We start from the raw sequence: 15,211 nt of genomic DNA, 5'->3' as shown, positions 1-15,211 counted from the left end.
AAATTTCACTCACCAGTTTGGTTTCATTCTTTTGTTTTCAAGTGGGTTTGAGAATCTTTTCTGTGTAATCTCTGAAATCCCTCTGACCTTCTCCATTGTACTTTTTCCATTTTCATTTGATCCAAACCCACAATTTTGACAAGTAGAGACAAGTCAAAGCCTGTCCTTTCCCCAACAGAAAGCTGCCAAGAACAGCAAAAGCTGAGAAACAAAAGAAAAAAAAGTTACCTCACAGAGAGTTTTAAAAATTATTATAAGAAGAAGAAGAGAATCTGCTAAAGTTGCCTCAGCTTTTATCATACAAAAATGCAGATGAATAATTAGGCCTTAAGTGAATGGAAGAAATACAACTAAAATAGGAAGCTTGGTGAAAGTGAATCTATTACAAGAAAACAAGCAAAAAGTACAGTAAGCCAAAAACAATGGTAGCTTCCTCTTCAACAGTTTTTTGAGTCCATTGGCATCATCAGATAAAGCACACTGGATTTTTTGTTCACCATACAATCCAGGCGTCCCGGGTTAATCTGCAATTGTGTTATTGGCATTTTAGTTTATCCCAATTCCTCTTGTAATTCAGATGGGCATTTGATCATCTCCAATATCTTGACCATTTCTCTCATGTCGGGTCGGTTTGATGGCACATGGGAGGTGCATATCAAGCCTAATTTTAACACGGGAATGGCCTCTTCTACAGGGAAATTCCCTCTCAGTTTCCTGTCGATGCATTCTTCCGCTCTTCCTTCTTCAACTGCTTCTCTGACCATGTCGCAGAGGACTGCAACGTCGTCTTCCATGTACTCGACAGGTTTCTTCCCTGTAACCACCTCTAGTATCAATATCCCAAAGCCATATACATCACATTTTTCGGTTATCTTTACTGTCCTGCAAGCAAACTCTGGTGCCATGTAACCGAGCGCGCTCTGGATCTTGCTACTTAAAACATAACGGTCTAACATTGGCAGCAATCTAGCTAGACCATAATCTCCCACCTTCGGTTGACCATTACAATCAATAAGAATGTTGCTGGATTTTATGTTATAGTGGATTGTGTTTGATTGATGTAAGTGAGCAAGACCTTTCGCTGTCCCAAGAATTATGTCGAATCTCTCATTCCATGAAAGGACATTGTCACCTGACGCTTCGTGGAGCAACCTATACAAGCTACCTCCGGAGACAAATTCATATATAAGGAGTTGTAGTGAAGGAGTCCAATAATAACCTTCAAGTGCCACGAGATTTTGGTGCCTGACCATCCCAAATTTCCTCACTTCTCTCTCGAAATCCTCTTGGGACTTGACAAGGCTAGAAACTGTAAGCTTCTTGATTGCAACCGAGTGTCCATCCCGGAGAATAGTATGGTAAACTGCTCCAAATCCACCACGCCCAAGCTCACAATCCTTGTTCAGCAGAGCGTGTGCTCCTGTGCTAAAGTCGAGTTCTCCTGATAATACCACAAGCTTTCCAGAATTCGCATCAGGACTGGAGGAATTACTGAAATCGTCCCCAACAGATAACGCAAGTGCAGCTGCAGACAAAGATGTGGGTGATTGAACGCGTAGGTTTAGGATGGTGATCGATATTACACCAATGATAATGAAAGCAGCAGCACCAATGGCAACCAGTGCAGAAATGCTGAGGATATTTCTATTTCTTCTGTGATTATCGCTTGGTGGCAGCGAGCTCGAAATGGAATCTGAAGTGGAGTTGGGATTAAGAACAATAGGTTTCGGAAGGACAGAAGGGCAAGATTTATTAACAACAGAACCACAAAGGGATGGATTGCCAGCAACGGATGAAGGGGAGATGGTGTTAAAGAATCCACCACCAGGCAGCTCACCCTTGAGGTTGTTATGAGAAATATTGAACACAAGAAGGTTTGGAAGATTAGACAACTGCTTTGGAAGGGGTCCATTGAGATTGTTGAAGGATAAATCGACATTTTGGAGATGAGAGAGTTTAGCTAGTGCTGCGGGTATCAGGCCAGTTAAGTTATTGTGTGATATGAACCTGCCAAGTTTGACAAAAATAAATGTTACCAGAGATATTAGTTAAAAACTAGATCATATTAATCACTAACCAACCACCAGATTCTAACTAGCCTTTCAAACGCTGAGAACAAAATGAAAGGGACACTAAAATCATAAAGACTGACTACAACCCAATTCAAGCAAAAGATAACGATCCTTCTTAAACAAGTAGATATATCCAGCAAATGCCTAAGTTTCTTTGTCATAAATTACAATGCCTAAGTTTCTCTGTCATACATTACAATGCCATAAATAGTTTGTGTATCATATAAGCAAGCTTGAAATCCAACAACTACAAAAAAAAAAAAAAACAAAAATAGAACTCAAGGGAACATAGTTGTACAACCTATAAAATAGATCTTGTTCAAGTAAGGTCATAACAATTGCAAGAAACTAGTTTAATGTAAAAACGGCTCATAGTTGATGCAATGCTACAGAATGCAAATGGAAATTCAATCAATCAAAAGTGGACAAGTAAGTGAGGAAAGGAAGCTTACAGAGTTGTAAGGGAAGAACAGTGACCAACTGAAGAGGGAATTTCACCCCCTAGAAAATTTCCAGCCAGCTTCAGCTCAATTAGGGACACAGCTCCTCCAATTGCATCAGGAATGGTTTCATTCAGCTGATTTCCACTCAAATCAAGCATGCTTAAAGCTTTCAAATCTCCAATAGTTTCTGGAATAGGACCAACAAAAGAATTCCCAGACAGGCTCAGAAACTGCAGCTTGCTTAAACTTCCGATCGCAGGAAGATTACCTATGATCAAATTGTGGCTGAAATCTAATGCCAAAAGGCTTTGGCACTTCATCACAGATTCTGGAAAGCTATCAGTAAAGCCATTTGAAGAGAGATTCAATAATTCTAGATATTGAAGATTCTCAATTGAAGTTGGAATGCGACCAGTAAAATTGTTCCTTGAAAAGTCCAGAGTTTCAAGGCTTTTCATTTCTCCTATCCACTCTGGAACTTCTCCTTCAAACAAATTCCTGCTTAAAATCAGATTGCTACACAAAACAAGTTTCTGCATGGTCTGAGGAAGATTCCCAGAGAATGAATTCTCACTAAGATCAATGGACCTCAGAAGCAAACAGCTCCCAATACCATCAGGAATCCGTCCAGAGAATCGATTCTTGCTCAAGTCAAGAGTCCGCAGATTATACAAATTCTCAATTACCTTCGGAATTTCACCCACCAGAGAATTATCAGACAAGTCCAAAGATCGAAGCCCACTGAAAGACCAAATCCCAGAAGGCAAAGAACCCGAAAACTGATTCGAGGAAAAGTTAACTGCAATAAGACTCCCACACAAGCTCAAACTATCAGGAATATTCCCAGAAAATTTGTTGTTGGCCAAAGAAATGACTCTCAAAGACCTACATTGACGAAAAAATTCATCCGGAACAGTACCGGAGAAATTATTCCCACTCAAATCAATCACCTGAAGATTGTCGACTCGAGCGAAATTAGGGCTTATATTCCCACTAAGATTGTTCTTAGCAAGCGACAATCTCTGCAAAAACTCCAACTGAAAAAGCCCGCGGCCAAGCCGACCCGAAAGAGAGAACCCATTAAGGTTAAGCTCGACGACCCGGTTGGATCTAGGACTGCATTGAACACCAGTCCAATTGCAGGGACTATCGTCATCTTCGTTCCAGCTCGCGAGCTTCAGCTTCGGATCTTGAACAGCAGCTTTAAACACTATCAAGCCCAAAACGTCGTCGTTTAAAGATAGGTTTACACATCGAGCACAAAGTGGAGCCAAAACGAACAAGACGAAGAACTCAATCAGCCGTTCCATCTTCAAAAACGCTGGCATTGTTCACTAACTTCGAAGACAAAACCAACACAAAGAAGCCATAGCAAGAAAGACACTGCTACCGAACTAAAAACCACAATCACAGAGACCTCGAAAGAAGAAAATCTCTTACAAACGACGCAAAATGGCTCAGACTAAGAATAAAATTACCGAAACTAAGCTAGTTTCCTCTACACATACATACTCGTTTCCTCTACACATACATACAAACAAGATGCCAGAAGTAGAAAACGAAAAGGACTCTTGAGAATGTTTAGAAATGGAAGAAACTTCAAAATTCTACAGCAGCAAAAGCCAGAAAAGAAGCACAATCAAACAAAAAACCGCCGGAGTTTACGAAGATTGTTGAAGAGAAAAAAGGCATAGCACCGTTAAAGTGAGTTGCAGAACGAAGATTATTCTCAGATTAAGAAAAAGGATCCGGTGACGAACACTGAGAATAGATTTCTCTTAAACAGTTCCAGGAAGAAGATGAGAAGTCCGCCGAAGAGACGGTGCAGGTCGTCGGAACAGCCACCGCCGCCGCCGTCGTCGCCGCCGGTGGTGTTTTTAAAAAAGTTGATAGTAAAAACAGAGTAAACTCTTTGTTTAGAAGAAGGGGGCAATTTTGGGGGTTTTTAATAAGTGGAAATGAGAAACCACGTAGGTAGGTTGAGACAATTAAATAAGCCGTATGGCACGTGGCTTAGATCTGTTCATCCTAGTTGGATGCTGACGTGGATTTTCTTCCTCTAAGGCTTTTTTTTCTTTTCTTCCTCAGTTTTTACATTTAAGAATAGTTTGAGCTATTAATTAAAATATATACTATTTATGTTGAAATATCATTTTAGTCTCTATACTTTAGTATTTGTTTAATTTTAGTCCATATATTTTTAAATATTTAAGTTTAATTCATATAGGACTGTATTTTTAATAAATTTTAAATTTAGTCCCTCAATTTTTTTTTATAATTTGACTAAATAATAATAATAATTTTCATGCAAATAAATATAATATGTAAATATATTTTCGAAATCTAAAGTGAAAATTCTAATAAATAATTAAAAAAATTGATAAAATCTACAATAAACAAGCAATAAGGACTAAAGTTAAGATTTTTTAGAAGTATAGTGACTAAAATTAGACGTTTAAAAGTATAAGGATTAAATTAAACAAACATCAAGGTGCATGGATCAAAATTATAATTTAACCTATTAATTCAACTATATATAATTTTATTTTATTGAAATTAATGAGTTCTAATTTTTCTAACTAATTTGTTAAGCAAATTAATGTAAGAGCAATACTTGAATGCATTCCAAGATACAAACATTCCTATGTATCACATTTTCATCATACACGAACAAAAAAATAAAATATATTTAGAAAGAAGTAAAGTGAATTCGCCATATGACAAATAATGATTGGACAATATGATGAGATGCACAAAGATAAGTGCAGCCCAGATTGCACCTTCTTAATATAAATTGAACTGAATATAAAAATTATAATACTTATTTAAGTTTAGGGTCAATATGATGAAATCGGAAGTTTACAGTTTAAATTGACACAGTTTAACAGATTCGTGGTTAATTCGTTTGTCCTCGGTCTATATAAATATATGTCATCTTTTTAAGTTGTTCAATTTGTTTTTGTACATATAACAAGTCAAGTCAACCTCAATTCTTACTACATGAAGGGCAAATTGAAAAGGAGAATGTTCTTTTATTCAAGGAGTAATATTCAAAACCTAATTTTGTAAAATATTGGTGGGGGAACCTACATAGACTAGAATTTACAAATGACTCCAGTAGCTTTATTTCCCATCAAAACGATTTAATTAATAATACAAGGGATGTTTAAAGTAACATTTTTTAATCAATTTTTCAAAAGTTAGATAAATCATTTCCAATATCAAGAAAGTTGTTTGTTTCTTTGTTTATTTATTGAATTTTATTTGAACAAATTTTTGTTGATTTGATTTCTTTAATTAGTAAAATAAAGGAAGAGTCTCAAGCACGTGTGCAATGTTCAAGTTAACAGCTTTGGACTTAGTATTCTCTCAATAGCTTTTCTCATTTACTTCAAGTCTTTGGTTTAATGATTCGTAAGTCCTTCATAAATAAAAACATCAGGAAAAAAGTGGTTGCTGAAATCAACCGTGACAAACATAACCACTTTCGATGGATACAAAGTCCACTAGTTCAATCCAACAGTCTAACAGATCTAAGGTTACAAAAGTATTCGTCTATGACATTGCAACCAAATAATTAAGAAAAAGAGAGCAACTACGAGCAATGAAAGTGAAAGATTGGATATGAATAAAAGGATGCCACAAAATAAAAGATGATAATGCTAGTTGTTGCCCTTTCCTTACCTCTTTTATTCTTTCTATAATGTCCATAAACGTAGTGCTTCGTTTCAAATCAATTCTTCGCTTAAAATAAAGGAAGTGACTAAACAATCTAAATGAAAAGTAATCGAGTTGCATTAGATTAATAATTAGTAGTTGTTATAGTATTTATACAATTTGGTAGGAAGCACAAACATATATGCAGTCCAGGATGCACCTAAGTATTTTCTTATTAAAAATTATAGTTTCAAATCTATGTTAATAATTAGGTATAAATACTTTTATACTTTTGGTTTTGGCTTAATCTGGTCCTTATATTTTCAAAATGTTCATTTCGGTCCCTACACTTCCAATTTTAGTTTATTTTGGTCCTTATACTTTCAAAATATTCATTTTGGTCTTTGTACTTACAACTTTGGATCATTTTGATCCTTATATTTTTTAAAAAAGTGACCATATTGATCCCTTCATTTTCATTTTTAATGAATTAAAATGATCCATTTTTTAAAGTTCGAAGACTAAAATGAACCAAAGTTAAAAGTCTAAAGACTAAAATGAATATTTCTAAAGTATAGGAGTTAAACTGAACCAAAGTTAAAAATATAAATACTAAAATTAACATTTTGAAAGTATAAGAACTAAAATTAACCAAAGTTGAAAGTATAGATATCAAAATATACATTTTGAAAATATAGAAATCAAAATCAACTAAAACCATAAATACAAAGACGAAGCAATATTTAAATCTAATAATTACTTAAAATAAAGACTAAATAAATATATTTTAGTCTTTTTAAAAATATTAATATGAGAAGAGAACATGATTATTTCAATACAAAAGTTTTTTTTTTCTTGGAAAAAAACAATTTCCATATAAAAATTAGAGACTACAATTAAAAAGAAGGTTAAGATATCATTGGGTAGGTTTGTGGGCTTTTAAATTTTCACTTGTAAGTACCTAAACTTTCATAAAAGTAACAATTTAATTTTTGAGTTTTAATTGGTAACATTATAGTCTTTATATTTTTAATCTTTATATTTTTAAATTTGTAATAATTTAATCATTGAACTTTAATAAATAACAATTATGTCTATATACTATCAATTTACACGTTCATCCAAATTTCGTTCAATCAATATCGTTTAAAATTTATGATTTGAGTCAATTAAAATCCAAAATTTTCATAAGACAATCAATTTAGACCTTTCATTATGATTACCTTTAAAAATTATCTATGAATTGATTCTCAAACGTGTATAGATTTCTTCAAACGTCAGATTTACAAAACAGACAATTACAGGAAATTAATGAACAATTATCAAAAGAAATTCGGACTAAGTGTCTAAATTAATTAATTTGTGACGAAATTTTCTCAAACAAAAAGTAAATGAGAGTATAAATTGATACGCTTAAAAAAAAAAAAAATTCTAGATTTTAATGGTTTCATATTTGAAATTACAAAACCAAACTTGAGAGAGAGCAATAAATTAGAGAAAGTAGGTAATGAAGGTTAGTTGGGGGAATTAAAAGAGGAGTAATAGAGAAGGGTTGCAGCTGCAAATACTGAAAACTGATCGTCATTTATGGTAGAATTTTGCTTTGAAATTGAAGCTTTATTTATTTATTTTTTAAAAAAAGTATTTTTCTTACATTTCATTAAAACACAAAGGGCCCACTTTTCCCCCTTGATTCCCTTTCCAATTTAATGCAAAGCTCCCACTTTTTCATGGAATTCGCCTCCATTATCCCTACCTTTTACAAAATATGATTCACATAATCTCACACATATTCAGGGGTATTTGGCTATCAACATGAGATGAATTACGTTGGTATAATATATCAATTCATTATTTGGCCCATCAACTTTAAATATTGATGAAATTGAATTGGTATATTATAGTAACGCACCCCAACTCTCCATTCTTCCAATGTTTTCAATGGATTCACTCATCGACCCCACCATCGATGACTACCATTGCCACACTCCGAGAACCAACTTTGACGACTACTTTCATATGGCCAACCCCAACGACCAACTCCGGACTCTGGCAACCACCTCCCATAAAAAACCTCTGACAACCACCTTAGCGTGACAACTCCAACGACCAATTATGGGCTCCGATAACAACCTCCAAAACACAAACTTTGACGAAAATCATATTTGATGATTAACTTCAACGATCACTTTCACATGCCCAACTTTAGGCTCTAGCAACCACCTTCGACAAATTCTGACAACTACCTCCGATGACAAATTCCAACGACCACTACCTCTGATGACCACCCTAGCATGATCAACTTTGACGACCAATTCTGGACTCCGATAACCACCTCTAACAAAAAGTTAAACCATGATTATATTTATGTATATATATATATATATATACCATATTATATTTTTGCTTAATTAAATTCATATATCAAATGAGTGTTAAGAATTTGGAAAAGTATGTATATAGTCGAATGGTGGAACAAAAAGTTAAGCAAAAACATACAAAAATAACAAATAACACAAAAGAAACCCATAAAATGGAGATTTTTTAAAAAACAATTTATAGCAAAATTAATGAAAAATAGAGATATGTTCTCTGATGATTCTCCAAATTTGGAGGATATAAATGTAAAGTAATTGAAGAAATGTGGTGGCATTCCATTGGCTGCTAAGATAATGGAAAATATTCAATTAAAAAAAACTTTCATGACAGAGCAACAACATGAAGAAGAAAAGAAGAATATGGGGATGAAATTTGTGGAGATAAATTAGGAATCGAAAGTCTTGATCTCTCTTTTGTTTCCCATTTTATTTATCCATATTTTTGCAAGAAAATACAGTGGACTAATTGTTCTTCATTACCAAAAAAAATAAAAAAAGAAATACAAACTTTAAAAAAATAAAAGAAAAAATGCAATCCATATTTTATTCAAATAAATTATTTAAAATTATTGAACATAAACGTTTAAAACAAAAATAGTCATCATAAAAACATATTATTTAGAATTTAAAAAACTGCACCGATACCATTGACATATGAACTAACTTTGCACTCCAAACACAAATATATGAACTCCCTAAATATATGATTCCATATATATATAAACTTTAGATATCATATCTCAACTTAGCACCCCAAACAACTCATTAGTATTTATGATTTCAATTTTAGTTCCAATTTCATTCTCATCATTTTGAAAATGTTGACGTTGTTATTATCATGTATATATGTAGTTGTAGTAATGAGTTGATGTTTCTATTTGATAAATTAGGTTAGTTGTTGTTAGTTTGGATATATCTTAACGGTTAAACTATTGTTGGGTCGAAAGTTTGAATCTTCCCTTTTACAATTGTAATAGTATATTATTTTTAAAATTATGTTAGTTTGTCAAATTAGGGTTTACGGTAGTTTAAAAAAAATAAAATAGGTGGGTTTCAAGTTGTCGGGTTGGTAAAAATAATTTAATGATGATTTGTTTTTAAGGTTAACAAATGTATAAAAACTAAACGGTAACTTTTAGAAGGTGTTTGAAGCACTGAGTTGAGTAATAAAATTTGAAGCTAACATGTTAGAGTTGGAAAGTTTGTGTATTGGAGTGTATAGTTGTAAGATGGAGTTCGATAAATGTGCAAAGTAGAGAAAGAGTGGAAGATAAAGTTTTCCGATAAATATACAAACTTTAGTAGTGTTTACTATTAAAGTTGAGTTATAACACCAATTTATGAAGTTGGTGGACCAAACACCCGAAAGGATTATTTTGGACAATGAGCTATTTAAGGGGTTGTTTGTGCATTGAGTTTCTTAGTCTCGAGTTAGTTTGTAGAGTTTTATTTAAATTTGTTTTTAGATGTGAAATTTTTTCATCTAAATTTATTAGGTTTGTGTTTGGGAAACATAGTTTAATCCATAGTTGTTAAATATGAGTTAACGTTGGTTTTCTCCCTCTACATTTTTGTTGTGCTATAGAATTAGTGCTATATTGCATTGATTTTTTTTTAAAAAAATCAATTATATAAATTCATTCACGTGAATCTTAAAATTTAGAGATTAAGTTTTATTATTTTATGAATGAGAAAATTTTCACAAATAGAAAAAATGTCAAACAATTTATAGAAATAACAAAAAAAAAAAAAAAAAGAACTGGTAGACACTGATAGCAGTGATAGACTTCTATCAAAAGTCTATTAGTGACAAACTTCTATCATTTTTTATTATTGATAGATACCGGTATACTTCTATCAGTCTCTATCAGTCTTCATCAAAGAATATTAACATTTTATTATTTTGTGTAAATAGTTTTTCTTATTTTTCTATTTTTAAAAATCCTCCGCATGAATATTTTACAATTTCGTGTAAGTACTAATTTTTAGTTAATAATATGTTGAGTTTATTGATGTATATTTGTTCCACTCAATCCTAAAATTGAGAAATAAGACTAGGTTGGATAACAATTTCACTTTTAGATTTTAGTTTTTTAAATATATTATTGTTTCTTTCTAATTCTTCTGCCATTTTGGCAGCTATTTCGTTTTTTGTTTTTCGTTTTTAAAATTAAATTTATTTTTTTCTCAATTTCTTACAATAATTTGCATCTTTTTAAGTACAACGATTGAGTTCTTAGCCAAATTTCAAAACCAAAAACAAGTTTTAAAAAACTACTTTTTTTAGTTTAAAAAATTGGGTTGGTTTTTTAAACCATTGGTAAAATGAAGATAACAAAGGAAGAAATTTGAAGGTCGAAGTAATGTTTATTATGAGTTTCATCTATCTTTTTTTTAAAAAAAAAAAAAAAAAAACACTTGAGCGTCTAGTCAATTTTTTTTTTTAAAAAAAAAAAGCATTTAAAAACTATGACTTTGTTTGGTAACTATGTCATTTTTTTTTATTATTGATATTTGAAAATTAAGTTTATTTTCTCTCAATTTCTTATAATGATTTGCATCTTTCTTAAATACTAATAGTTGAATTCTTAGCCAAATTCTAAAAATAAAAACTACTTTTTAAAAACTATTTTTTTTTAGTTTTCAAATTTTGTCTTTTCTTTTTAAAACATTGAAAAATATATAACAAATCAAGAAATTTAGAAAAGGAATAAATGTTTATAGCCTTAATTTTCGAAAATAAAAAACAAAATACCCAATGGTTACCAAGCAATGCTTACTTTTTTTAAAATTATTTTAAAAACTTAGCTCGACTTTTGAAAACATGAGTAGAAAAGGGATAACAAAACATAAAACCTTAAAACTGATATTAGAGATCGAATTCTCTCGCTCCACATATTGCAAAAAAAAAGAAAAAAGAAAAAAGAAAAAAAAAGAAAAAAAAAAGTATGATACTAGAAAGACTTTTTTTTTTCTTTTTCAATTTATTTTCAAATGAGATTATCACTCTTGATAAGGTTTAATTCTAAAAACATCATGTATTTATTATTGGCAGGCCAATTTTGAAAATTTTTATATTTTCTTCACAAAACAATGCCATATTATTGATAAAAATCACAAAGTCAATCAAAGAGATATTTTTGAAAAATGATCATTCAAATGGAATCAACTTTCACTACACATTTTGATGATGACCATTGGCATTGATTATTAGTAGAAGATGTTTGAAAATTAACAAAATCAATTATGGTGATTAATGCACTTGTCACAAATTTTGAATTAAATCCCAAGAATGGCTTTAAGGAGCCATCTTTTCAATGTACAAAACCTAGAATAATGATCTTTAAAGGGACATTTAATGACATTTGTAGCAATTATTTGAATTTCAAAAATATTCTATCTAAATAAATGAACAAATAACAATGAATTAAAGAAATTTCTAAAAACAGAACTAATGATGTAATTGGGTACGGCCAAATAGGAAAAAAAAAAAGGTGCAATTGGGCATTTGAGTATAAGATAGGCTCTAGCAATAGTTAATGAATTATCAATAATTTGATAATAAAAACGCATAGCTCAAATAGCCAATAAATTAATAATCTTCCTACATATATATATATTGAAAAAATAACTTTGATTCCTATATTTATAGATGTATATTGAATGAAGTAATTTTCATAACTATAAATTTCTGTAAGTTGAGAAGTTAACAAATCTCTATACTCACATATTAAAAATAAAATTGATTCTTTTACGTGACAAAACGATCTAATTCATAAATCAAACATAGAAAAATAATCAACTTGTAATGATAATGACAATTTATTTTTCCATGGTTCAATTGGTTAAGAAATATATTCTTGGTAACAAGAACTTATCGAAAGTTCTCACAACCAGTTAAAATTTATAGAATAACCAATCTAGAATTGTCAAAACGTAGTAGTATTAACAATAAAACTTGAATTATAGGGAAGCTCGAGGTAGCTTTTATAGAACAAATTCTCTAATTAAAGCAATAAATGGGGAGGGGGTAGGTGCTGAGAGAGAAAATAAAGTGTGACAAGTAAAATGCATAAAAATAAGGGATAGTGGGTGAAATGCAAATCTATTTGGATAGTCTAGTTTGCTAGCAGGGGCAATTCAATTCAACTCGATCATTGAATTCCAAATTAACATTCGATTATACAAGCACATAATTGACTTACTCAATCTAATCAACGCATTTGGAAAGTCACTTTGTTGGAAGATCGAGCAACCACCCTAATTAAACTAAATGTTATTCTATTAGGCACACTATCTTTCCATACAATTTTAACATTTGCATAACGATTTAGGGCCACTGAGATGACTAATTACTTAGATAGTGTAAGTTCATTAACCAGTTTCTTTTTTATCTTAAATTAAGCATGCACATACGAATCGTGGTACTATATTTCATGCATTTAAGGATTCAATTTTTGCTCATGGACGATTAAAAACACGACGAATCATGAAGATTACACTCATGTTTTAATCTATAACTATTAGACATGCATCAGTGACTATAACGTAAATCCATTTACAAATACAAGCTAAACGATGAAAATAAAGACAAAAAATGCAAGAAATCATATGTATTTCATTAAAAACTAGTCCTCACAACATTAAATTTCCTACTTCTAAGCCAGAAAACTAACCTCAACGAATTGCCAGGACTATATGGCCGAGATCAATCATCACCCAAAAGTATTTACATTCCAAAAATGAAATCTAAAACTAAAAATACAGAAGAAAATGTAGGAAAATACTGAGAATTGGCTCTACTTGGGGTGGAATCCCTTTCTCCAAACCCTATAAATTAAATGAACAATATATAAGAAATTGGAGATGTAGAAAATAAAAAGGTATTTAAGTGGGTTTTTATTGGATTTTTTGGTGAAATTAAAGTCCAATAGCATTCTGGTAATTATGGGCAAATGACATTTTTGTAAATATATCTATATTTAACCTTTAGGGCTGGTTTTTGTGAATTTTTATGAAGCAACCGCCTGGGTGGCAAGAAGACGCACAGTCGGCTTTCGTGGAAGACAAAACGAGAGAGGCAGCCGTCTGAGTAGAGAAGCCACAGCCGTCTGTGAGAAGAGAAACACGAAAACGCAGCAGCCATCTGGGTTGGAAGATAGAGTGCAGCCGTCGGTAAGCGTGGGTGACGGGTAGGAGTTCACCGATCTGAGCAAGCGGTGGGTTCCAGTTCGTTCGACGTGTGGTTCGCCGTTCAGTAAGCGTCATCTTCGTTCAGCGCTGTTTTCGTCCTATCGTGGGTCTGTCGGTGAGCGTGGTTTTCATCAGAGGTGGGTGTCCTGGTTCCTGTCGGCTCACCGGCTATCAGTGACAGAGGGGCACGTGCGGGTCTATGCGTGGTTCGCCGGTCAGAGGTGGTAGTGCACGGTTTTGGGCTGTTTGTTTTGCAGCAAGTTGTTCTCAGTTTTAGAGGCAATGTTGTGTACGGATCTTTCGATATCAATGGATATTGAAATTACAGATTGGTGATCATTGTTGATTATCTGTAATTGTAAATTCCTTATTGCTCATAATAAAATAATTCAAACTAGTTCTCAAAGTGGATGTCACTATATATCTTGGTGTTCGTTCTTTACTTTTTATTTATTTATTCTGCTGATTGTTTGCGTTCTGTTTGACCATCTAAGTTAGGTTAAAAAAGTTTCACAAGAGGTATCACAGCTCCAGATCGTGTGTGGTAGTGTGCTGGCATATTCTTTGTTTAGGTTGGGTTAATTTGATAGATGGCTTTGATGGTTAAATTTGATGGGTAAGGTGATTTCGGATTATGGAGAAAAAAATTAGAGTTATTCTGGTACAACAAATGATACCCAAAATCTTAGACAAAAATGACCTTCCACCAACAACTACAGAAGCTGAAAAGGATATGGATGAGATGGCCTATTAATGATAATTCTGTATGTATTAGAGTGCTTAGGTTAGTAGATGAGGCCACTACTACAGCGGAGTTGTGGAAGAAATTAAAAAGTCTTTATTTAACTAAGTCCTTGCCAAATAAATTATATCTAAAAGAGAAATTCTTTGGATATAAGATGAACTCTAATAAAGGTTTAGAAGAGAACCTAGATGAATTCCAGAAGATTATAGTTGATCTCAATAACATCAGTGAGAAGATGTCGAATGAAAATCAAGTAGTTATTCTTTTGAATTCTTTGCCTGAATCGTATTGAGAATTTAAGGCAGCTATTAAATATGGACGGGATTCATTATCCATGGATATAGTGTTGGATGCTTTGAGAACGAGAAACCTCGAGATTAAAAAGGAACGCAAGGATGGAGAGTTACTCATAGTCAGAGGCAGAAGTGAGAAAAAGAACGGAAAAGGAAAAGAGTCGAGATCCAGGTCAAAATCAAAGGAGAAAACCAAAAAGTGTTTCCTATGTCATAAAGAATGACACTTTAGGAAAAATTTCCCTTTGAATAAGAGCAAGGAAGCATCAAGTAGCAAACATGCAGGGGATTCTAATGCAGCAAATGTTACTGATAGGTATGATTCAGCAGAGGTCTTGATGGTGTCCAACAGAGACATTCAGAATGCTTGGATCATGGATTCAGGGTGGACATTTCACATGACTCCTAATCGGGATTTCTTGATTGACTT

The 15,211-nt window shown here is 32.4% G+C and overlaps 2 protein-coding genes across 2 annotated transcripts in view; one reads left to right on the top strand and one right to left on the bottom strand.

The window, feature by feature from the left end:
- Positions 1–273: 273 nt before the first annotated feature.
- LOC120081559 (probable LRR receptor-like serine/threonine-protein kinase IRK) lies at positions 274–4,474 on the bottom strand. Its single transcript, XM_039036548.1, has 2 exons — positions 2,525–4,474; positions 274–2,007 (listed from the first exon to the last, which is right to left on the bottom strand). The coding sequence occupies exons 1-2, from the start codon at positions 3,841–3,843 to the stop codon at positions 552–554; spliced, it is 2,775 nt and encodes a 924-aa protein (XP_038892476.1). The 5' UTR covers positions 3,844–4,474; the 3' UTR covers positions 274–551.
- Positions 4,475–14,822: 10,348 nt separating this feature from the next.
- LOC120081006 overlaps positions 14,823–15,211 on the top strand; it is a 51,178-nt gene continuing 50,789 nt past the window's right edge. The window contains exons 1-2 of the mRNA XM_039035689.1: positions 14,823–14,890; positions 15,014–15,097. Coding sequence (XP_038891617.1) covers positions 14,823–14,890; positions 15,014–15,097 — 152 coding nt within the window. The remainder of the gene's footprint in view (positions 14,891–15,013; positions 15,098–15,211) is intronic.

Source organism: Benincasa hispida, chromosome 7 (genome assembly GCF_009727055.1).
Source record: "Benincasa hispida cultivar B227 chromosome 7, ASM972705v1, whole genome shotgun sequence".
Classification (NCBI taxonomy): Eukaryota; Viridiplantae; Streptophyta; class Magnoliopsida; order Cucurbitales; family Cucurbitaceae; genus Benincasa; species Benincasa hispida.
This window is presented reverse-complemented; position numbering and strand designations above follow the sequence as displayed.